This window comes from Lissotriton vulgaris, chromosome 2_1 (assembly GCF_964263255.1).
Source record: "Lissotriton vulgaris chromosome 2_1, aLisVul1.2, whole genome shotgun sequence".
NCBI lineage: Eukaryota > Metazoa > Chordata > Amphibia > Caudata > Salamandridae > Lissotriton > Lissotriton vulgaris.
The window spans coordinates 1,416,667,153-1,416,693,165 of NC_141687.1; the positions used below are offsets into that span (position 1 = coordinate 1,416,667,153).

General features: G+C 45.4%; 1 protein-coding gene across 1 annotated transcript in view; it reads left to right on the forward strand.

Moving 5' to 3' along the window:
• Window positions 1–26,013, forward strand: part of CACNB4 (calcium voltage-gated channel auxiliary subunit beta 4) — a 714,982-nt gene that overhangs the window by 658,706 nt on the left and 30,263 nt on the right. Inside the window, exon 12 of the mRNA XM_086957190.1 lies at window positions 21,286–21,471. Coding sequence (XP_086813316.1) covers window positions 21,286–21,471 — 186 coding nt within the window. The remainder of the gene's footprint in view (window positions 1–21,285; window positions 21,472–26,013) is intronic.

A 26,013-nucleotide genomic window follows, 5' to 3' on the forward strand; every position in this document is an offset into this window, starting at 1 on the left:
CCCATTCCTCCTGCCCTCCGTTGCCCAATTCTATGCTCCATTGTTACCCTCCTGCTTAGCCTCTGTACCTAGCTTGCTGCCCCTACTCTCTTTCCACTTCCACTGCCCATCGATGTCTGTGTGCATGCCCCTGCTCCCCCCTTTCCGACCACCATATTCCATGGTCCTGCCACACTCCTATCTACTCTGAGTGTTCTGCTGAGCTGCCACAGCCACTTCCACCTGCCTAGCATGGTCAGATGGCTGCCGCTTGTCCCTGCCACCTTCAACCTGCCTGTCCAAGTTTCATGCCCCCTCCCCTCTCTCCTGTCCTCTATGGTCCATTTTGCTGCCACTTCCTTCTGCCCTCCAGGCTTTGTTTTGTTTCAACTGCTCCTCCTGTCTGCCCTACATGGTCTGCCATGAAGCCCCTTCCCCTGCTCTCTTTTGTCTGTGTCCAGCCCCTACCCCTCCCTTCTGTCCTCCATGGTCCTTTGGGCATGCCTCTGTCTCCTCCCTCTGGCCCACCGTAGCCATTGTGCTGCCACTAACCCACCTGATTGCCATGCATGGTTTTCTGTGCTGCCACATTCCCTCCCACCTGCCCGGTATAGTCAGCTTGCTGTCCCTGATCCCCCTCCCACCTTCCATCCAATGTCTGTGTGTATGCCATTATAGTCTCATTGTTGCCCTCCATGGTGTGTGTGCTTCCAGTGCCCATCCCTCCTGCCCACCACGTTCAGCTTGCTGCTCCTGCCCTGACCCCTGTCCTGGCCTCTGTTTTCCATGTGCAGACCGCTATCCCCTCTCTCCTGCCTTGTCTGGTCCTTTTTCATGCCCCTGCCACCTCGCTCCTGCCCTTCATGTTCTGTTATGCTGCAACTGTCCCTCCTGTCTGTCCAGTATGGTCAGCTTGCTGCCCTTGCCTCTTTCCCCTCTGCTCTCTGTTGTCAATGTGCATGGCCCGGTCCCCTCCCTATTGCTTTCCATGGTCTGTTGTTCTGCACTGCCATCTTGCTTGCCCTGTGAGGTGTATAATGGTGCTACAACCCCGGATGCCTGCTCTGTAAGGTCAGTTTGGTGCCCCTGCCGATCTTCCCTCTCCTCTCTTATCCTAGCCCAAGTCCCTACCCCATTCCTCCTGCCCTTCACGATCCAATGTACCTTATTTACCAACATTTTGGTAAGAGGGAGATTTTGAAAAAGAAAACCTGGGGAATTGATTTTCCCCATTGGTTGAAAAAGAGGAGCTTTTAGGCAGAACACAGATAAAATAAAGCTCTTTTGGGCTGGAAAACATTGGGAGTTTCCTGCCTGAATGGGGTCTGTTGGCCCAAATGGTTGTCCTGTCACTGCCTCTTCCTTCTGCCATTGGTGGTCTTTCATGTTGCCACAGCTTCTTTTGCCTGTACTGCATAGTTGGTTTGCTGCCCTTGCCCCCTTTCCTCTGCCCTCCATGGTCTGTTTATTTATTTAATTTATTTATAAAGTTTTGTATAGCACGAACAAGACCAAGATGAGTATCAGAGAGCTTCACAATTAGGAGTTTGAGAAATAAGAAAGGGAAAAACCTTGTTGTACTGCAAGTGCCCATCCCACCTGTCCAGCATGGTCAACTTATTGCCTCTGCACCCTCCACCATGCATGAGAGGGTCTTATTCTCAGGGAAATTATGGTTAGTGCTCTAAACAACTAAAATGAGGACCTATTTTCTGAGTTCTCAAATAGCGACAAAGCATATTTAAATAATTAGCAATCTTTATGTTTTTTTACCCAGTTGATCATTTGATTATTTGTTACACTTTAGGGAGAGGATGTGGCATTATGGCCAGAGCTGCAGACTTTGCAACTGGGGGACTAGGTTTGAGTTTCGGTGCTCGACATCCTGAGATTCTGGACAAACCACTCAATCTCCCCATGCCTAAAAACAAAATTAATGTGTCTTATCAGTAATGATGCTCATGTAATGCACTCCAATACCTCAAGGGTCAAGTCTGTGCTATATAAAACTGCAAATAAATAAGTGTTTTGCACACTTCTGACATTGGGCTATACTTGGGATACTTGTTGGTGATATTTGTGCTGTATTTGTGCTCTTTTTTTCTCTGATAGCCATCCTGGGAGACTTATTTGTTATAAGCTCCCTAATTTCCTCATTTACTGCAGTGTCCTCAGTAGAAAATGCTTTCAGGTTTTGACTTCCATTCTTTCAAGATGGGGTTTAGACCTTTGAAATAAATTCAGAATGTTAGCAATCTAGTTGCTCATTAGAACCCTGTAGTAAAGCTGCTAATCACCAGGGAGTTAACTGGCAGTCTGCTGCAGGTATTGAAAGTGCATGTTTCAGTCTGCATGTCAGAATGTTTTAGTGAAATAGAAGGGGAAGATATCTGGGAAATCACTCAAAATGTGTCCTAATGTTTCTTACTTCAGCACTAACCATAATTTCTGTGACAAACTGACCCCCCTCATTTTGTTCCTTACTAAATTAAATGTTTTAAGTTCTACCAGTTTGATTCAATTAACATGGCTTTAAGTGTGCCATAGTTTTGTCATATGTATCAATGTTAGCACTGTAGTTTTTCTTTAAAACACTCTGGAAGGCTGCAGTGGAAAACAAGGGAATCAACTTTCAGACTTCATTTTCATATGGCTGAGAAAGATAGTGTGAATTCACAGAAAATATGCTCTGCATTTTAGCTTCTGGAGCACCTTCCATAACCTCTATGGGAAAATCACGAGAAAACAGTTTTCTCTCAAACATGATTCATGAAATCCTAGCAGAAAGCTTTTTTTAATGTAAAATCACCTTACAACACACTACGTTTCCTAAAATTAGTATGGTTCCATTAACAAATGATGTATTGTTTACTAAAATCTGTTATCACCGTTTATATGTTCTCCTTTTTGTGACCCTCAAAACCTGCCATTTACTACAATGTATTTCAATGGAGTGCTATCATGTATATTGGTCATGAGATGGCTTTCAACACTTCCTGGTTGAAGTGTTGGTTGGCAATCAAATTTCAGTAGCTTTTCTGTAGGTTTTTGGGCAACCAGATATCTATATTTTTTAAATTATAATATCTCCAAAACTACCCAACGATTTACACCGAATTACAAAAAGCACGCTTTCTGGACCAACATCTAGCTGTCTGCCAAATTCTGTTCAGCTGTTCGGGCTGTAGTCATGTTAAAAAAATGAAAAATCCCTATAAACTCAACACAAGAAAACGCTTTTTTGGACCCTCCTGTTTTCCCGGCCCCCACTTGACAGATCATCTTGAAACATTCAACACAGCAGATGAACCAAAAAGGGGACGTTTTTTGAAAATTTTGTGAGATTCGTAAAGTGGCGCCAAAGTTATTGGCAAACCAAAAAACTTTGGTCCTAACTATAACTACCTACTGGCGACCGCCATATACATATGCCGAGCATGCGAAAAGAGTAAACCTGTCTTATCTTATCTTATCTTATAAGATCCCAGGGATGTCCCAATTGAAACCCATCAAACAGTTCATCACATGTACGACTCCCTATGTTGTTTACTGTCTCACCTGCCCCTGTGGACTCCAGTATATTGGAAGTACGATTAAAAACGTAAAAATGCGAATTTTAGAGCACCAACGAGCCATAATGAATAAAGATATGGTATACCCTGTAGCGCGGCATTTCGCAGAGACACATCAAAGTAACAGGGAGCTGTTACAGTACTTCGGTCTGGACCACATACCCCTCAACCCTAGAGGGGGGGACCGACTACTTAGCCTTCGTAGACTCGAGTCACGTTATATCATTGACATGCAAACAAAACACCCACAAGGTCTCAATAGTGGGGAAGAATTAACGGTACATTTGGGAAAATGATGAATACAGTTGAAATATGCTCAAATGTGATGAAATTGAGTCTGTTGACTTGAGAAATGTGAAATATGAAATTGCATGTATATGAGACGGCTAATGTACTATAAATTGACTCATGCGGGGGACCTATGTAGGACCCTTATGCTGAGATAATGGGTCATCTCCTCAACAATTACCTATGCTATGTTGTTCTGAAAATTTGGAATGTGACTATGAAATATGGATAATTTAAGAATTTCACCTCTAGGATGGCAAGGTGTGGTGATATGCCGATTCTCGTTATTTTATTAATTTCAGCCTTGATTTAAGGTATTGACTGTTATATGCATGCACGTTTGATTTAAGAACTATCAGAATCACGGATGTGATCGATGCATGCATACCTACATATAGATGTGTATAGATGTTTGTGTTCTCATGCTGCTGAAACGGACAGTACGTTAGCGCTTTGCAATGCAGTGCTTTGCCGATACACGGCATTATGAAACATGACCTGAAGGCTATTTTGGGCCTTTTTTTGACATATAATTGGAGTTTTCCTAATGTCGATTGTAGTATTTAACCTACTTTGAAATGGCCACTGCATTTGCTATGCTACAAATTATAGTCCGTTTTTCAGTTTGTTGGTAAACTTTATATGTTGCTGCCAGATGGTTGAATGTGTAAACACTGACGAAGGACTTGGCGTCCAAAACGCGTCTGTTGCACGAAGTGTTTGTGGGCTGAAAATAAAATCTTGCCGCCTTACCTCTGGAGTGCGCTTCACATTTCTTGAAGAAAATGTTTTCTGAGCTTTGATATATATATATATATATATATATACAATATATGTATTGAGAGAGAGAGTCCAGTTTTGTATATGTGGCGTTAACAATAATACATCTACAGTACCAATAAATACTTACCTTCACAAAATTATGGTAATCAGAATCCCTGGCACAATATTTTTGTGGGGCAGTATATGCATCTTGATATTCTGATACTGGACATCATCCTGGTATGCGTTCTCTTCACACCTTCTATTTGTGGAGTGTAAGATAACAGTGGCTTACAATTCCCTTTAGCCTTTCATATGTTTCAGTACCACATTGTTAAACTTCACAAGTTTTAGATAACAGAATACCTTGGACCACACTGTAAATGTTCTACCTCGAAAGGCACGACCAGTGTTGCATTTGCTTGATTGATTTTTACACTTATATAGCGCGATCTGTCACCCCACGGGTATCCTGGCGCTTCAGACTAATAAACCAGAGTGAAAGCAGGTCACAACAGAAAAAAGAGAGGGCTTAAGGACTAAACCTTAGTAAAAAGCCAAGTCTTAAGGTTCCTACGAAACTCTAGCAAGGAGCTGGACTGCCTGAGACTCTGGGGTAGTTTGTTCCACAAACGAGCACCAGCCACCCTAAATGCCCTTCCTCCTGACCTGGACCATTTGAATCTAGGCCGGCACTAAAGCAGCGGAGCTCCCTTGTTGGTAAATACCATGAAAACCTTTCCTGCATAGGAACCGGACCTAACTCATGCACTGCTTTGAAAACCAGACTGAGGGATTTAAACTGAACCCTTTCCATTATGGGCAGCCAATGTAGCTCTCTCAGAGCCAGTGTTGTGGAGGATCCACGTTGCCTGCCAAGGGCCAGTTTAGCTGCTGCAGCGTGGATTCTTTGGAGCCCCTGAAAGATGTATAATGGGGCCCCCAAATACAAAGATTTACAATAATCCAGTCTGCTTCCCACTATACTGCTTACCACCAGTGATCGCGACTCTTTAGGTAGCAGAGGGAGTATTTTGTGTGGTATTCGCATTGGATACGTGAATCCGGATGAACATTTAAACAAAAAACTAAGCTTGGTCTCCCGCGCTCAGTTTCCTTGAAGTCCCAGGGTGGGGCAAGTCATGGGGGCAATATAACAATGAGAAGCAGGGGCCCGTGCGGCCTCCAGCATGCTCTGGGACCACCACCTACCCGGGCTAAATTAAGAAAGATGGGTGGGTGGGACTCAAGCTCCCCCACGCAGCCCCGGGGACCAGCTCCTTCCCTGGGCACAAATTAAGTAAACAGACCCCCGGGGACTACCACGTTTCAGGACTATACAGAAGATGGGAGGGGGCCACATTCTCCCCCTCCAGGAGCCCTCCCTGGCCCTGGGGACCACCACCGCACAGGGTCTGCTCCAGCACTGTCCTGGGGTGCCCACCCCCAGGACATTGCAGTTTGTTAAGGCTTAGTGGGAGGACTGCTCCCACCAAGCCATAGCAAGCACTGCTTCAATTCATTAAAAATGCTCTCGCTTCCATGAAGCGAAGCAGAATTGCTTTTGGGCGGAGGGAGCTGCATGTTAGCAGCTCCATCTGCCCAAAAGCAATGCCGGCTCCCGCCGGCGGTGGGGAGCCGGCAGGGACTGCCGGGCATTGAGGCTCCCCGGCTGTCCCAAATGAGAGGCCAAGCCCTGGGGGATGGGGTCCCTGGGGCCGAAAACGGCCCAGGAGGGGTGTCACTCTGCCCCCCTATCTTTTTTGTTTAAACAAAAAAAATGGCTGGCGCCATGGGGATGAGGTCCTGGAGCGGAAATCGGCCTGGGAAGGGGGGCCGCACGGCCACCCTACCTCAAAATAAACAAAAGAAATGAAAAGAAATACCAATCCCCAGAGGATGGGGTCCCCGGGGTCGAATATGGCCTGGGGGAGGGGAGCGGCTCATCTCCCCTCCCTTAATCAATTACAATTAAAATATAGGCCTAGCCCTGGGGATGTGGTCTCCGGGGCCCAAAAGCACCAAGGGAAGGTGGCCCACAAAGTCCCTTTGCAAAATAAAAAAAACACAAAGCCAGCAACTTGCCAGAGGTCCCACCCCCTTTCTGCACTACTCTGCAGACACGCCTCTGGCATACTCTTGTTTGGGGGATGAAGTCCCCTTCGCTGCTGAGGGTCCTTAGGGGCCAACTAGCCACGCAGATACCTCCAGTATGCCAGACACAGCTGGATTGCTGAGAGGTGGTCGAAGGCCACATCCCTTTTTACACCACTCTGCAAATGTGCCTCTTAGCGCACTGGTGGTGGGAGGGATGAGGTCCCCTTGTGTCCTGAAAGCCTCCGGACTAAAGTGAACTTCATCCCCCAAGCAGCAGCACGGCAGGAGGTGCGTTTGCAAAGTGGTGGAGAAAGGGGGCATGGCCTTGGACCACCTCTCAGCAATCCAGCTGTGTGGGGTTTACAGGAGGTAGCAGGAGGACTAGTTGGCCCTCAGGGACCTCAGGGACCTCAGGGACCCTGAAGAGGCAAGTGGACTTAATCCCCCAACCAAAAGCACACTAGGAGGTGCATTTGCAGAGTGGTGGAGAATGGGGGCATGGCTTGCGACCACTCTCGGCAATCCCACTATCTGGGACTTACTGGAGGTATCAGGTAGGCTAGTTGACCCCTGAGGACCGACTGCAGTGACGGGGAGTTTCTCCCCCAACCAAGAGCGTGCCAGGAAGTGTGTTTGCAGAGTGGTGGACAAAGGGGGCATGGCCTGCTATAAGAGCTCAGCAATCCTGCTGTGTGGGACCTACTGGAGGCAATATAAGGGGTAGTTGTCACCAATGAAGTCCTTGGGGGCAAACTACACCTCCTTTTACTTCCAGTTAGTCCCACACAGCAGAATTCCTAGGAAGGTTTCAGAGGCCATGTCCCCTTTCTACACCACTCTGCAAATGTTCCTGCTGGCACGCTACTAATTGGGGGATAAAGTCCACTTTACTCCAGAGGGGCCTTGTAAGGGCCTGTAAGTCCTACGTAATGGAATTCCTGAGAGCTGGGTGGATACCCAAAACCCTTTCTCCACCACTCTGCAAACGTGACTGCTAGTTAAAAAACCTTAGAAATTCTCAGAAAAAAAACACAGGTTTCAAAGACATTATAGTTAGAAATTAGCCTTTAAAAACCTTAAAAATTCAGTGAAAAAACCACAGGTGTCAGGGACGTTATAGTTAGAAATTAGCATTTAAAAAACCTTAGATATTCATAGAAAAAACAGAGGTTACAGGGGCTTTATAGTTAGGCTGACAATTTACTCGTACAAAACCATTCAGCCATTATAGTTTGCTGAGCTAACTATAAATAGCACTCCTGCAATGCACTGATTATGACCTCCCATATTACATCACTCATGACATGGTCAGTGACATCACTGATGATATCTCATATGACATCACAAATAACATCAGTGATGACATCATCAACAGCATCTCTGATGTACCCACTCTCACCCCTATATAATCTTTTATACACCCAGTGCCACTCCCACACAACCATTCACAAACCCATTCCCAGAGCCATACCAGTACATGCACACCCAGTCACAGATTCATTGATCTATACATACATCCACTCGATCACCCATACTGCCACTCATAGACCCACTCACTGACTAATACAGCTATTGACATATCCACTTATACAGGCATACAGGCGCTGGCACACTGAGTGAGTCACTCATAAAACTACTCTCACACCTAGACACTCACCCATACAGTCAATCATACAGCCACTTACTCACCCAAACAGTTACACACCCACCAACTTACTTACTCATACCAATAGTAACACGTACTCACTCAGCTATACTTTCACTGACAGAAGCATGCACTCATCTATATAGCCACTCTCACATTCATTCACTCATGCATACAGTCACTCATATACAGCGACGCGCCGGAGGAGCGCCAGAGGAAAGCCCGTCTGTGCCCGTCCGTGCCCCGGACGGGCTCAGGGCCAGGACCGCTGCCGACTGTAGGTATTCCAGGGATGAGCTATTAACCATAGGTAAGAGTGTTGGGAGCTTACCTCTAAGCACTTTACCACAGTGCGCTGTATTGCTGGACTGTGGATTGATCAATAGCAGATCCTTAGTGAAACATCACCTGGAAGTGTCAGAGTTGCTAAATGATATGGACCTAGATGCCCTATTCATCACGGAGACATGGACTACTGTGGACACCACAGTTGAGTTGGGACTGTCATGCCCTGAAGGGTACAAGCTATTTCATAAACCTAGGCCACTGGGAAGAGGAGGAGGGCTTGGAGTGATCTATAAAGATAAGTGGGACTTTTCCCCTAAACAGATTGATGAGGTGGCGGGGATAGAACTATTGGGGTTCTCCCTGCAAGAACCAAAAGGTAGGATCCTGACCGGATTGTTATGTTACAGACCACCTGGGGCGGAAACACAATACCAGGCGCTGTTCGACACCATTGCTGCCCTTGCCCTGTCCCACTCCAGAATGTTGATCCTGGGAGATTTTAACCTATGGGACAACGGGTCCCTAGGGAGCCACCTGAGGGATCTGAAGGACAACTGCGGAAACTGGGGTCTGGATCAGTTGGTACAGAAACCAACCCATTCAGGGGGACATATCCTAGATTTGGTCTTCGCCAACCAGACTGAGACTAGGATGGTTGATATCCTACCTCAGCACTGGACCGACCACTCCCTAATCCACTTCCAGATCTCCTTATCTATCGAGGGGAACAGAAGTGAGCGACCGGTGACTTATAGGAAGGGACGGAATTGGTCTAAATTACCAAAGGATAAAACAAAGCCTGTTTTTATGAGTAATGTTTCCTATGACCCAGAGGAATCGGTAGACTTGAACTACCAAAAGTACTGTAATCAAATCACAAAGACCCTGGATAGACTTGCACCCCTGAAAATTATAAAGAATAAGAAGAAACCATCTGCTCCCTGGTTTAATGAGGAGCTGAAAGCCCTACGCAATGCACGCCGACAGGCAGAAAAGAAATGGCGTAGATACTATTCTGAGATTGATAAAAAACAGCTGAAAGTGGAACAGGCAATATATAAAGGAGCCATCGCCAAAGCTAAGGCACTCTTCTATGCCACTACTATTCTTCAGTCCCCTAACAGTACCAAAACCCTTTTTAATATCATAAGGGATCTCTCACATCCCACCTGTACGAGTAATAAGGTGGTTGCCACACAAGAACTCTGTGATGAGATTGCGATCTATTTTGAGGAAAAGATTGCTAAAACTGTGGGGGGGCTGAAGGAGGAAAGGGATAACTGCAAAGATACAGAGGCACAGACTGAAGAAGAGGAACCCTCATCAACATTGTCTGCAATGGAAAACTTCACCCCTCTTACAGAGGAGCTCTTTCTTACACTGGCCCAGAATGTGTCATCTGGGTCTCCTCTAGACCCTCTTCCGCACAGGATCTGGAAAGAATATGGGCCAGAGCTGTTCCCCTGGATGTATCAGATCTGTCGCCAATCTCTTAAAGAAGGCATAGTGCCGGAAGCATGGAAGCAGGCAGTGGTCACCCCCCTGCTTAAAAAGTTTGCTGGACCCTACAATTCCGGCGCATTTTAGGCCCATATCCCTCTTGCCCTACACGATAAAAATTCTGGAAAAGGTGGTCAGTAGGTCCTTGTCAGGTTATCGGGAAGACAACTGCCTTTTGGATAAGGACCAATTTGGCTTCCGCCCAGGCCACGGAACAGAAACTGCATTGGCAACCATGCTGGACACTCTCCGGATGCGAGCCGACAATGGCAACTCCTCAGTCCTGGTGCTGTTGGACATGTCGGCCGCATTCGATACGGTTAGCCATGCAGTTCTGTTAAGCAGGCTGGAAAAACTGGGCGTGAAGGGCAAGGCCCTGAGGTGGATACAATCCTACATGACAGGTAGACAACAGGTGGTGACCCTAGCACACTTTTCATCTCCCAAGTCCCTGGTCAGTCACGGAGTCCCTCAGGGCTCCTCGATCAGCCCCATTCTTTTTAATCTTTATCTGCAGCCCCTGATCCCCATGATCAAATCCTTCGGTATAGATTTGATAAACTATGCCGATGACACACAACTGGTGTTCTCCTTAGAAGGAAGACAGGCGGTGACCATGGAGTCCTTCCAGAACTGCATGAACAAGGTGGCCAGGTGGCTGACATTAAACTCCCTTCAATTTAATGAGGGGAAGACAGAGGTTGTCTACTGTTCGTCAGCCAAACTGAGTCAACAACCTTCCCATGAGATCAGGCTTGCGCCGGGAGCAGAACCTTGCATCCCAGTTAAGACTGTGTGCAATCTAGGGGTATTGTTTGATGCGGATCTCCAAATGACCTCCCAGACCAATAAAGCCATCAGTGTCTGCTATGGATTGTTGAAGGCACTCAGACAGATTCTGCCCCTCCTGCCTGATGAGTCTAGACCTCTAGTAGTTAGGAGTGTGATTCTGGCTAGACTAGACTATTGTAACTCTCTATATTTAGGGGCCCCCTTATATATTCTACAGGGGCTCCAGAGGGTCCAGTCTATAGCGGCCAAGCTGGCTCTTAAAAGACCTCGTAGTTCCTCCACTACGTTGGCGCTAAGAGATCTACATTGGCTGCCAATCGGGAGTAGAGTTGCCTTCAAGTCCCTTTGTATCGTGTACAGAGCCCTGCACAACACAGGACCTATCCCTCTACAGGAAAGGCTCTCCTGGTATAGACCTTCCAGGTCCCTGCGCTCTGCTAGCCAGAGTTTGGCAGCTACTACCAGGATCAGGAGAACGAGGATGGGAGGCAGAGCTTTCTGCACCTCTGCCTCTAGGTTGTGGAACGAGCTTCCTCAGAACATCAGACAAATTGACACCCTATTGGGTTTCAGAAAGAGCCTGAAAACCTGGTTGTTCGCCAAAGTATAATCTCCGTAACTCTATTTTAATAGCTCTGGCGGCTGTTCTATATATCATGACAGCTAGTGTATTGTTGTACCATCTGACTTTTTCCTGTTTGGGCGCCAGGATACCCGTAGGGTGACAGCTGCGCGTAATAAATAACAAATACAATACAATACAATACAATACAATACCCCGTCACTCATGCATACTGACTTTCACATACTCAGGTAATCACCCATACTGACATATGCACTCAATCACCGACACAGCCATACTGACACTCACTCACCCACACAACTTCTCACACACACAACAGTACCCCATATAGCCATTGACTCACCCACTCACTGATCCATACAGGCAGTCACACACCTTACCTACAAACACAGACACCTGGACAACCACAGGCATAGTCAGACAACCAATAAATCATCCATATAGTCATTCAGGTACACACTATCACATTCATACACCGATTTAGACATTACATGGCAGACAGGTACACACAATCACACAACCAGCCACTCACCCATACATTCACTGAGACACCTAATCACTCACTTACACAGTCAGTCACGTCCCCACTGAGTCATCCATACAGTCATTCATAACCCACTGATTCACTAATACACCTTGGTATATATATTTAACACTCAAACTTTTAAAAAACACTCAAAGTCACCGGATGGTGTCATCACTGCATTGCGGGGGGCTATAACATCTGAATTTCTCTGGTTTTGTACGAGTGAAATGTCAGCCTAAGTATAGCGTCCCTGTAACCTTTGTTTTTTCGGTGAATAAGATTTTTAAAATGCTAAATTCTAACTATTACGTCCGTGACACCTGTGGGTTTTTTCACTGAATTTGTAAGGTTTTTAAAAAGCTCATTTCTAACTATAAAGTCCCTGAAACCTGTGTTTTTTTTCAGTGAATTTCTAAGGTAGGTAGTTATAGTTAAATCCTAGTTTCCATAGTGTGAGAATTTGGCCTGGCATATGCTGTCCACTAGGTATAGTGGGCACCTTGCACCAGTCCAAACAACCCCTTAACAGGTGATAGGTTAAAGACAACCTTTATTGAAAGCTATCCTAGTGGTAGCTATGGAGAGCAGCCTTCCGGCTTGAAGGAGTGTAAAGCAGCTTCTTTTACCAGTCTATAACCTCTTGAATGACCAAATGAAAGGAGAACCACACCAGGTAAATATATAAAATATATGTATTTATTCTAAACTCACCCTATTAGTCTCTTTATGAGGCTATAGGTAAAAGCACATACGGTACACTTAATATCAGACAGTAAATTGGCACAATATATACGTTGTGCTCTAGGGGCGTACCAAACCATATATTGAGAAAGTGGTATAAGAACCACAACTTGGCCAGACACAAGGCCTAGAGCCTATTGAGATGTTGGAGCCACAAGGAACGGCTCAATGTAGTGACCCAGGGGACCCACGGGGGACGCGTGCAGTGTGAGAACACAGCCACAAATCGCCGTTAACTTCAATGGGGAAAGTCGCGGTTGGAAATTTACCGATTAAGGACATTTAGGAGAGGACTTTGAGCAAACCCCTTTAGACTTCAGGGGTTCTAGGGCCAACACCCACGGGAGCACTGGAATACTCGAGTTACCTCAACCAGGGAAGCTGGTGCATAGGAGTCTTTTGGTGTTGGGAATCGTCAGTGATTTCAAAGGCGATCTGCAGCAAAGTGCTGCTGCCGTCGAAGTGGAAAGTGTCCAGTGTGATCCAAGCCTGGATCAAAGATGAGAAGAACCTGAAAGCAGAGGGGACAGAGTCTGGGTCACTTGCCAGTGACCAGGGGCACGATAGACGAATGCCCACCAATGTTGGGTGAATTCAGGTTGAAGAGGGGAAGCTTGACTCCGCAGCCACGAGGACCAGGAGGTGTTGACAACAACCAGGAGCTGGATTTAAACTGTCCCACAAAGGATGTTGAGTGCTGCGGCGTCGGTGACCGGATTGGACCCAACAAGACATGGCAACAGCAACCCGCGAAGAAAGTGAAGAAATGCTTCGGTGCGGACCAGCAAAGTCCGAGGGACTCACCAAGAGGTGGAGAGTCAGGGCACATTTGGAGCAACCAGGGAAATCCAATGAAAGCCAAAGTTGCCTTCTCAGGGACCTACCAGTCAACGGACCAGGGATCACGAAGGTACCTCAAGAGAAAACACAAAGGGCATGCTCACGGAACACTCATGAAGTGTAGGCCAGCAATCTTCAGTGGAAAAGGTGCTCGGGGTCTGGGCTACAAGCAACCCAATGCACAGCCTCAAGGGACGTCGAGAAGCTGATGCACTTGCAAGTGTGCACGGTGTTCAGGGGTTCCGGTTCCACAGTACTCACGAAGGCTGCAGGCCTCAGCTTTGCTGGGGACTCAGGTCGGCCTCGGAGAGGTCTGGAAGTCCACCTCCTGGGCTGCAATTACTTCGGAGTCCGTCGGGATCTTCCGAGATGCAGACCTGTCAGATGCGTTTTAGGTGCCTGCCAAGCAGATGAGTAACTCCTTTACTCCAAGGGAGATTCTTCAGTTATCTAGTCGTGTAGATCATCAAAGTTACAGGATATCTGTAGCAGAGATTCATCCAGGTGTAATCTAAAGTTCTGTAGTCAGGGGTTCCTTTCTTATACCCAAGGAAGGGGTTGGACTAACTCTGGGGACCCATCTATGGGAGGGTTTGGAAAGAGGAGTGGCTACACCCATTTTCTTTGTCCAGTTTCACGCCAGAAACCGGTTTTAACTGGGCTATGCACAGGGACATCAACTGTGCCCCCAGTGCTGACTTCAGAGCTCTCTCAGAGTGCACCCACACAGCCCCAATACACTAAAGTCTGTCTGGGAGGCGGTTACACCTCCCTGTGACAGGAAATCTATTGTCCAGGCCTCCCCTGCTGGAGTTTCGTCCAGCAGCAGGAGGCCACACTCGTGTCTGTGGCTACAGCATCCATTTTTTGATGCCAGGGCTCTTTTAAACAGGTACCGGGTATACAAGTGTGTACATGTTTCTCCCTCTAGAAGGGTGAAATTCTACCTCCGCCGCCAGGACTGTCGGGGGGGGGGGGGTAAGATTCCAAAGTGTTTGACACCAAACACATGTTTCCGTGCAGCCATTCCAAAGTTAGCATTTTTCCTGAGATTAAAATGCATTTAAGAGTATATGGTCTGGCTGCATCACCGACAAGCCGCAGAGAATAGGTTCTGAAGGCTGCAGAGGGGCCCTGCTAATGGGCACCCTCTCACACAAAACCCAGCACCCTGCCTTCAAGATTGACAAGGCCTGCCTTAGAGGTGACTAATAGGTTTATATGTGTAGTGATTTAAGGTAGATATAGGTAGCCTATATCTAAGTAAGAAGTGCATGCACCACCTTACCCAGGCTGCAGTAGCAGTCCTGTGGTGTCATTTTGGAAGGCTTCCCAGGGGTCGCATAATACATGCTGCAGCCCCTGGTAGGCCTCTGGGGTACCTATGCCCTAGGTACCTTAGGTACCGTACTAGGGACTCATAAGGGTACCCAAGTAACCAAACTGGAGTGTACCTAAAGTACTTGGAATCATTTTAGAAGAGAAAACAGATAGGCTGGGGCTCTGAATAGCAGGATCCCAGCCAAACTAAGTCACAAACCATCAAAACACCAGCAAAAAAGTGGTGGCAACCATGTAGTCAGATTCCACCTTCCTACATATAGGAAAAGCATTTTTTGACTTGCCTCTAACTTTGGCGTTGTGTGACCAATCTGCATGAAATTTTCCCAAAAAAGTGTCACATTAGGTTCTGTGTGTAATGAAAAGTTTGAGGGGTGATCCGTGCAGTGGGGACCGAGAAATAAGGTGCGTGTGTACTGTTAATTCCTACAGGAACGCATTGTCGAACCTACAGCCCGAACCACTGGACGGAATTACGCCATACTTTGCAGATAGGTAGATGTTGTAGCATAAATTGTGCTTTTTGTTATTTGGTGCAAATCCTTTCTCTAGTTTTTAATCACCCAAAAACTTTCCCAGAAGTAGCTGAGGTGGATGAACCTTTTTTTTAAAAGAAAGTTTTGGGAAGATTCGTCAAACTGCACCAAAGTTATAAGCAAACCAAAAATGCTTTAACTATGGAAACGCAATCCTAACAGCTGCCAGTGCGTAATACTTTCCCCCCCTTAAATATATTTTTTACGGGAAACAACCTTAATAATGAATTTCTAACAACGAGTGGGTTTAACAACGAAACCTAAAGAAAGACCTGTACCTGAACCACGACCCCCTTAACCACTTCTTGACCTGAACCACAACCTCCTTAACTACTACTTCATTTACAACGAATTTTAAGAGGTAAGTGTATTTATAAGTTAACAAATATGGTAAACGGTTTCAACAGATCATATTAGTATAATTGGTTTAATTAAAGAATTCAACAATATCATGTTTACTAAAATATGAACATCTAGATAAAATCAAGCACGACAATTAGTGATCCATCTGTATTTATTTAAAGTATGTGACAAGGGTAGGAGGGTAAAAAGTATGTCCATGTTCATGACCTTGGGTTTAAAACTCCGATTGAGTGCAAAAACTGAAACTGGACTCATTATAAGCAGAAGTTTCTAGCTGCAGATGAACAGCACTTGTACAGTAATTTTGGCAAAAATTACATCTAGTGGCTGGATGAAACTTGACACGGCACGGTTAAAGTTACACACTCGCCTATTTGGAAAGCACTCAATTTACAAATATCAATTAGTGACCAGCGGAAGTGATGACCCAATTTCCAAGATAAGCATTTTCAGAAAGAGGCAACACAATTAGTAATAGTTGTGGCAAAAGCGCTACTGGGTTTTCTTTGAAAAGGGCTGATTTGCAGCAATACATTGCTTTAGCGGGAGTCACTGGGCCAGTCTGGAACAGTAGAGGCACAAGATTCTTTATTAAAAATAGTTATTAATAGAAGTGTTGTTTAGTTTAATTAAATTACATTTTTGGGATCATGTTTCAAACATGCATTGTTTTAAACATAGTGGTAGATTCAGAGTATATGCCAATAGATTAATTTTCGTGGTTCAGTAAGTCATGGTTCAGTACATAGTTGTTTGGCTTTGATCGTTGTTTAGCCTTCGTGGTTTAGGCATTCGTTATTTAAGAGGTAGTTGCTGAATCATACATTCATTTTTTACATATATATATTACCTACTGCTGATTGCCAGTATGTAGTTATTGTAAGGACCTAGGGGCATATTATCAAGGGGGTTTATCTCCGCTTTTTTGGCTTTAAAAGCCAAGAAAGCGGAGATAAAATTATCTCCCTATTACCAAGCTGTCGCTAACACCAGTTAGCGACAGCTAGTAGGAGATAGCGACCATCTTGGGCCCCACTTTGCATGTCAGTGATATTTATCACTAATGAGATGCAAAGTGGGCGTGCCAAGATGTTAGAGACTGAAAACAGTCGCTAACATCGCTATCTCCTATTACCAACTTTTGGAGATATTCGCGCTAAGCGGGAATATCTCCAAAAGCTAACACCTGCCCTGAGCAGTTCTTAGCCATGTTATCCAATGGGAGGTGGATAACATGGCTAAGAGCATTTGCTCGATAATGCATCAATATCGCTGACTTTTCAGCGATATTCATGCATTTCGGCCGTTTTTTATCGCATTTGCGATAAACCTTGTTAATAGCAAAGTTTATCTGCGATAAAAATCGCCGATGTGCGGCGATAATTTTTGTCTCTAAACAAGTTAGAGACAAAAATTATCGCTAGTTGTTGGTAATATGCCCCCTAGTTTCCATAAGAAAAGCGTTTTTTGTTTTGCTAATAACTTTTGTGCTGTATGACGAATCTTCACGCGATTTTCAAAACTAGTTTGCCACTAACTTCAGCTGCTATCTGGAAAGTGTTGGGGTGATTCTTTAAGCGGGGGCCGGGAAAAAGGCGGTATCCCAAAATGTATTTTTCCGTTCAATTTCCCATGGGGATTTTAGACACAGCTGCAGCCCGAACTGCTAAACAGAATTAAACCAAATGTGGCAGAAAAATAGATCTTGGTCCAGAAACAGTGCTTTTCGTAACATGGTGTAAACCTGTTCAGTAGTTTTGGAGTTGTTAAAGAAAGAAGATTTATGTATACCTAGAGATGTGGATCCACATGCCAATAGCAATGTTGTGATTGGCTGACTACAACCTGAGATAAAAGTTGCAGCCTCCATTTTGTGAATCGGGACACGGTTCCAGGAGGGGGGGGGGGGGGTAAAGTAAAAATAGGATATGAAGGTTCAGGATAGAGGTAACTTGACCACATGGGACTGATGGAGAGGTCTGTGAGGGACCCCTCAAAGGGAATACATTGTTAGAAAACTTATTTTTTGTACATTTGAGGATCCACGTGTCCACTGCGATGCTCAGCATGGCCCCCTGTGTGAATCGGTGATGGATCCTTGGATACAGACCCAAATTAAAAACACATACATCCACTCACAGACCCACTCACACACCCACACAACCACTGACACACCCAGTCATATATAGGGTGCAAGTGGCAGAGTACAGTGAGAACTGCCATTCGTGCTGATCTTCCTGCTGCTCAAGTAGAAATTGTACCCAAGCGCTAGCTCATGCTCGCCAACTTAACGTTGGCGAGCACGAGTGAGGAAAAATCTCAGCTGCCCTACACGGAGCAGAGTTTTCTGAACTCTGCAAGCTCTGCGAATGCAGAACACTCCAAAAACTCAATGAACGGAGTGGAGTTCACCATGTGCATGTCCCTTGCTATACCAGCGTTTTCCCTGGGAACAGGTTGCGGTGTTGGGAAGATGTAGGGCATGTGCCTGTGTGTTGTATGCAAGGGTCGTGAATGGCACCTCTTGATTTGTTTGGTACGACGCAGCTTGCTTTTCACATTGGATTAGCATGGGGAATGTAGGGAAAGGCTATTGAGCAATATTTCATGTGGGCAGAGTAGTAGCAGTATGATATTTGATATCAATGAGTTTGTAATGTCAAATCCTCTCTGACAGTGTGAGTGGATCCAACATTACGTGTATGGAAATGTTACTTTTGGGAAAGTGGGCATTTCGATGCTCATGGCTCTCTGTGCCTGAGGCTGTCAGCCTGTCTCCAATTCACATCTGGGTGCTAGGGGGACAGCTACATCTGTGCATTCTTGATTGAAGGCCATAAACTAGGGTCTCATGAGAAACTGTGGACCTCTGACTCTAGGGGACCTTTCTGAGATGGTTACATGGAGGTGGAATTGGCACCTGCATTCCAAGGGGCAGAGTCTTGGCCCCACTAAAGATACTGATCTAAGCTCCCGTAGTAGGGTGGCAGACAGGAAATAATTTAGAGAGAGCCTTTGCATTTCAAAGGTGACATCTTGAACTAAATAGATATTTAAAGGCCATTGTGGGAATAACTACTTGGGCTCCGGCCTCAGCGGTTAGAGACGATTTTGGAACCACACAACACTGGTTCGACGCTGATACATCAGCACGAGGAATCCATAGGGAGGGACTGCAACTGCATTTTCCACATACTTGTGGTGGCCTGGGTCTTGTCAGTGTTCCAGGAAGGGGACTATCACTTGGTGGATTTTTCCTGGACATTACTGGCCTGCAGCTAAGTGACAACTGTGGGGCCCAGGTCCCAAAGTACTCAATAAGGACCGGTCAGCTGGCTTCCTATCCTTGAGATTCCAGGAACACAAAGGATGTCACTATTTCCATGAGATCATAAGGGCTTCACGGAGTGAGGTGGAAACAGGTAGAAGTGATCATTGGTTGGGAGAAGAACTGTCCTGATGTACACCATCATGACGCTGTGCAGAAGAGTGTGATCATAAAGATCGACAGCCACCTGAGGTGCCAAGATGAGAGGAGTTTGAGGAGTGCAGGGAAAGCTTGTAGAGTTCAAGGGACCTGTGCTCGCACCCAAGGGGACCTATGCTAGCTTGCGCTCCAGAGCGTGTGGTGTTCGAGGGATGTGGGGGAGCCTAAGCTGGGAGCTGAGACTGTCTTTGACCTCCAGATCAGAAGGACGACAGTACCTGATATTGTGGCCTCTGTCTGAGGTTGTTGGCTCCCTCTCGCCTGGACCCAGGCCACAAGGTACTTTGTTGTGGAGAACATCATGACAAAGCCTGAGGGGTTTTGTGTGCCTTGTTGGCACCTGCCTGTGTATCCCGTTTTCTTTTCAGTTTGTGGAATATAAAGATAATTGTTTTATACATACAGTGTGGAGTCTTTTTGTGGCATACGCAGTGTGTTGTGAGGGTGGTGTTGTGCCAATAATTTACACTTGGTCCCTGAGGATAAGGCCTGACTGCTCGTGCCAAACTACCCAAGGGTGAGCACAGGTTGTCGGACATGTGTCTAGTACTCATCCTACCTAGAGCGGTGGATTCTGATTGGCTTCCCTGCCAGTCAGAAACCTCTGGGTCTAACACCCACTCAGACATCGATACAGCCACTCACACACCCAGTCAGATACCCAGATAACCACTCATATACCACTCACAGACCCCCACAGGCACTCACACACTCACACACCCACTCACAATTATGGTGCTGGGCCCTGAGCATGGGGTTCCCGTTGCAGATAATCAGCCTGGGGGGCACGTGCCCCTCCCCCTAAAATAAGTTGCCAGGCCCCGGGGATGGGATCTGTGCACCACTCCCCCTATAAAATGTGCCAGGCCCCTAGGGATGGGATCCCTGGGGCCAAAAGCAGCCTAGGGAGGGGGCCCGCGGTGTGGCTGCCTTTGGAGGGTTGGCTACAGGACTTGACCACAGGCCAAGCCTTGTGGCCAACCCCCCACTGTGCATGGCCAAAGCCCATGAACAGTGTGGGGTTGGCTGTAAGCCACGACCAGGCCCTGCAATCAACCTCCCACATGCACAGCCGAAGGCAGCGGTTGGATTACCATAAAAAACAATGTTACTTGGGGTGTTATAGTTAGGAAATAGCATTAAAAACCATAGAAATTCACTGAAAAAATCAAAGGTTACAGGGATGGTATAGTTAGGAAATAGGATTTTAAAAAACTTAGAAATTCCCTAGAAAACCAAAGGTTATGGTTAGGTTCAGATTTGACACACATAAACCCATAGACATTCAGCAGTTATAGTAATAGTTATGTCAAGAAACTTTAACTTGTGCCCTAAGGTAACTATAATGGCAACCAGAACTTGAAAAGAGCAGCTACATAGTTCATTTATTATAGATCTTGTACTTGATGCCAGAGGTTTTAGCGGTTATGTACTTACTTATCGGCAGCCAATGAAGTTGCTTTTGGTGGGTAGCCACTGGATAAACTTAGCATTTTTTGTCTTTTCCAATTAATTGATTGCTTTACGAGGTAACCCCAGAGAAGCAGAGTTGGCACAGACAAGGCACAATTGAACAAAAGCATTGGCCATTTTTAATTTATGTCAAAAACAAGGGAAGGGAAAAATCTATCTTAGGAGACGTATTTCACATAACTAGGACTGGGTGACCCTAGAAATCTGAAGCTGTAGGTTGAGGTCCATGTCTAACCGGAAGCCAAGGTCATGTATAGAGGTGACAAGTTGGGGACATTCCCCTGGCGGGGTAGGCAATAAGGTATTGTCCCAATTGCCAACAGGGAGAATTTCAGATTTAGAGGGATTGATATTTGCAATTGCTTTGAATAAGACAAATGTCTAATTTTACAATATGTACTGTAAATTTCTTTCAAGAATATTTTTCCTAAATTACTTACCAGCATGGTGTAATGGCTTTTCTTGTTAACAGGAAATGTTTGATGTCATTTTGGATGAAAATCAGCTAGAGGATGCCTGCGAACATTTATCAGAATACCTTGACGCCTACTGGCGTGCAACACATACTACGAGCAGCACACCAATGACTCCTCTTCTTGGAAGAAATTTGGGATCTACTGCACTTTCACCATACCCTACTGCAATCTCTGGATTACAGGTATGATTAGTTTTGCCTTGCCAGTTTCTGTTGTGTTTATGCACATAGGTTTTAGACCACCAGAGTCTGCTGAGCACTTGTGAAAAGCTGATTAGGGTAGGGTTGGCAGACCTCACTCATTTCCAACCACCTCTAAAAGGAGTTATTGCTAAATCTGAGGTCCTGACCTAAGGCCTTCAGCTTAGGTAATAACTGCTTTGCACACGGCCTCATAGTGCTCTTACATGACATCCTGTGATAATTTGGCTGTCTCTGGCATAATAGTGGCTCACCCTTGCCCTGCTGTGAACCTATCCAGGGCCTAACGGTGGTCAAACTTACCATATTGAATACATTCCTGGCAATATTCAGATTATTCTCAGCAGAAAAATGGCCCAATCTGGCATATTGTTGGTGATATGCAAGTTATCCTTGACAAAATAGCCGATACTTGCCATTGTTGGCAACGTTCTATCTATCTCATCCTTCTCATATTTCAGGTATTGTTGGTAACAGTATGGGTATCCCTGGCATATAGTGACCTATCTGTGGCATAAATAATAGTGGACATTCTTGATGACATTCTAGTTGTCCAAGGCATATTAGTGGCTCATCCCTGACTTCTTTGTGATGACCTTCTGGCTATCCGTGGCAGACCAACGACACATGCAAGCTGTATTGTTTGTGTTGCAGGTTGTTCTCCGCTGCTAGTCATATCTCTGACTCCCTCTCTCAACAAGTGCCTTACTTACTCATCCAACACGATGCCTGGCCACTTAATAAAATGTTTGTGATTTTTTCCTGTCAGAAAAGCTTGGGAATTTGTGTTGTTCTTCCAATCCATGACCCATGCTCATACCGACAGGGCTCTTCTCAGACTACTGATACAATAGATAACACTTATTGTGATCCAAGAATTGACCCTCTGTAGGGTTTAATCCCACTCAAAAAAACACTGGCATGTATGGTCTCATCTACAAGGTTATTTTACACTGTGATCTTGCACCGGTTTTACAGGAGCACAGGACTTTTATCAGGCCTTCACAAGTGTTCCTTGAACATAACCGTCCAGATATCTATATTCTTTTCAACCTTTTTATCTCAAAAACTACCAACCGGATTTATACCAAATCTATACCAAATCACAAAAAGCACAATCTGAGGACGAAGCCCTTCTTTGAAAACTATGAAAAATGAATGGGGATTTAGCATTTTGAACCCCCCCTTTTTTTCTCGGCCCCCACTTGGGAAATTACCCTGAAACGTTTCATGCACAGAAAGGGCAAAAAAAAGCACTTTCTTAAACGGTTTAGTGGAGAGTCAAACGGTGCCAAAGTTATTAGGAACACAAAAAAAACAATCCCCTTGGAAACGCTGATCTAACTTTAACTACCCAGTGGCAACCACTACTGGGTAATGTATATTTATATATAAAAACAGTGGTCATACTTAGGTTAGACTTGTTTTTTATTTTGCTGATAATTTTTTGTCATTTTTAATAAATCTGCATGAAATTTTCCGAAAAAGAAAAGTTCATCCACCTCAGCTTCTTCCCAGAAAGGTTCCGAGTGTTCCATAAAGTGTCCAACAGGAATGCAAAATTATATAATTTATATAATTCTCCAAGGAATTATATGCTTCAGAAAGTTACTTGTCTTGTAAAATTACAAATACACTTGTGCCTTTTGGTGCCACGCAGTGAGGTGATAAATTATGGCAGTGTTCTCATTATATCAGACCTCTGATAGAATCTCTGATAGTGTTAGAGTTCATATTATGTTAGGGTTTGGATCTAGCAATGTCCTCATTTGGCAGCCTTTCTGCAAACCTACATACCCAGTGTGGATGTGGGAAAGAAGTGATGGTTTCATGCATGGAATTCAAGTTGGAAATAGTTTTTTCATTTTTTATTTGGGAAACAATCACCAATCTTGTTTTCAGACTTCTATTTGTATTTATTTGTATTCAGTGAACATCATACATGGCCTCAGATTGTTCAATTTAGCAAACATGTGTACACAATTTTATACTGGAACTGCTGTCAGTAATGGAAACTGAGCTCACAGCTCACTACATTTCCTTACAGTTCTCACCCTAACATTGCCTTAATGAATCTTATATACAAACTAAACATCAACGGTTATTGTCCAAAAAACATGGCCTTGCTGTCTAGCAATGGGAATTTCACACCCCTCGGCAAAGAAAGTTAGAAATTTAGTGTTCTTCATTATTTGGTATAAATCTGTTCAACGTTTTCAAGAAATGCGAGTTTAAGCAGCTGCTTGGGGTGGTCATGAAGGGGTTAAAAGGTAGGTACATCTGAAAAAAATTCTATAAATAGGACCCTTTGATTAGCCAAAGCTATTTGGGTACCAAGGGACTGGTACTTGTCCTGCAGCGCTGAGAGATGTGATTGGCAGGCTCCATTATAAGACTCTGGGACTCTATTCCTGTATCTTGAATGTGTTTAAAAAAAGTGTTATATGGTGGTATAGTGACACCCTGTACACCTGGCACATGTGGGGGGGTTGGTCTCACAAGAATCCTTCAGGGGCCAAAAGCTAAAAAAAAAAGAATATTTGGCGTCTCCTCTCAAGCTTTTTAATCGTGATACCCCGTTACAATGAAAGGTGCCATGGGAGAGGCTTGCACAGCATTGCAGTACAATGTAGGTTAAAGCTTGAGCACTAGCATTACAGGAGTACCACGGTACCCTAAAAAAAGTTTAGAAAATAAATTAAATGTGAGTCGAGTATCGTGGAGGTTGGGTGTCCATGGAAAGTTGGACGTAGGGCCTGGCCAGTGCACATTGAGCAGTTGGCCACTTACAAGGGGTTGGCAGCCTGGAGGGGATTTTCTGTTTGTCGGGGATGGTCACAGGGCTTGGACAGAGGCCAAGCCCAGCAGTTGACTGCATGCTGTGCACAGCAGGGGTTAAGCCACTCTCAGTGAAGTTGGCTGCCTCTGGACAGGCTCTGTGACCAACCCTCTGCTGCACATGGCCAAATTATAGTAGGGGGGATTGGCTGCCCACAGCAGGGTTGAAAATAGGGCCCAAAGACCAAGAACAGTGGGGAGTTGTCCACCCACAGGGTGCTGCAAGTATAACATCTCAAGGCTTATTTTTTCTTCGAATTTCTAGCATTTTGTTTTAATATAAACTAACACCTGTTACCATACTTACCTTTGACATCCCTTTAACCTTTGATTTTTTGTGAATATATATAATATAGATTCAGTGAACACAAACAAAGGTTTTAGGGGCTTTATAGTTAGGAAATAAAAATGTAAAAAAATCTTAGAAATTCACTGGAAAAAAACAAAGGTTATAGGGATATTATATTTAGGCTGACATTTTACTCGTACAAATCCAGAGAAATTCAGCAGCTATAACACGTGCCACCGCAATGCACTGCTTATGACCACATATTACATCACTCATGACATGTTCAGTGACATCACTGATTACATCATCCACATAATCTCTGACTCAACTTGGCTCCAGAGGATCCTGTTAACGCCAGTAAGACTTACACAGTAGGTTTGCTGAGAGATGTTCGGTGGCCACATCCCCTTTCTCCACCACTCTGCAAACGCACCTCCTGGCACACTACTAGTTGGGGGATGAAGTCCCCTTGTCTTGGGGGTCAACTACCCCTCCTGCCACCTCTAGTAACACCCCACAGCTGGATTGCTGAGAGGTTGTCAGAGGCCACGCTTCCTTTCTCCACCACTCTGCAAATGAGCCTCTTGAAGCACTACTGGTTGGGGGAAGTAGTTCACTTTAGTCCTAAGGCACTCAGAAATAAGTGGCATTCATTCCCCAACCAGAAGCATGCAAGGAGGTGCGTTTGCAGAGTGCTGTAGAAAGGGGTGTGGCATTCAAGTTCTCTCAGCAACCCTGCTCTATGGCTTGCTGGCCCCCAAAGACCCTCAGCAATCAAGGGGATTTCGTTCTCCAACCACCATTGCACCAGGAGGTGCATTTGCAAAGTCGTGGTGAAGGACGCGTGGCCTACGGCAACTTGACGGAGTTCTTTTTTTTTATAAAAACATTTTTTAGGGAAGAGTGGCTGCATACCACCCTTCCCTCAGCCGATTTCAGCCCTGGGGACCTAGCCCACAGGGCCATTCTTTTCTTTTTAAATGGGGAGGCAGTCCACACGGCCCCACTTTTCTGAGCCAGTTTTGCACCAGGGACCCCATTGCCCGGGCCCTTTGTTTTTATATTTTTTTTTAAGGGAGGGGGGCAGGCCTTTAATTTTTTTAAAGGGGAGGGGGTCTGTGTGGCCCCCATTTGGGCCCCGGGGAATCCATCCCCAGGGGCCAAGCCGTCATAATTTTTTTTTTCTTAATTGGGAGGGGGCCGTTGCGTCTCGCGTCCCCTGGCAGATATTGCTCCAGGCACCCCATCACCCATATTGGGGACTGCTGGGGGAGCCTCAAGGCCCGCGAGGTCCCGCTGGTTCCCCGTCTCCTGCAGGAGCTGGCATTGCTTTTGGATGGAGGGAGCTAAAAACATGCAGTTCCCTGTGTCCAAAAGCAATTCTTGTCTGCTTCATG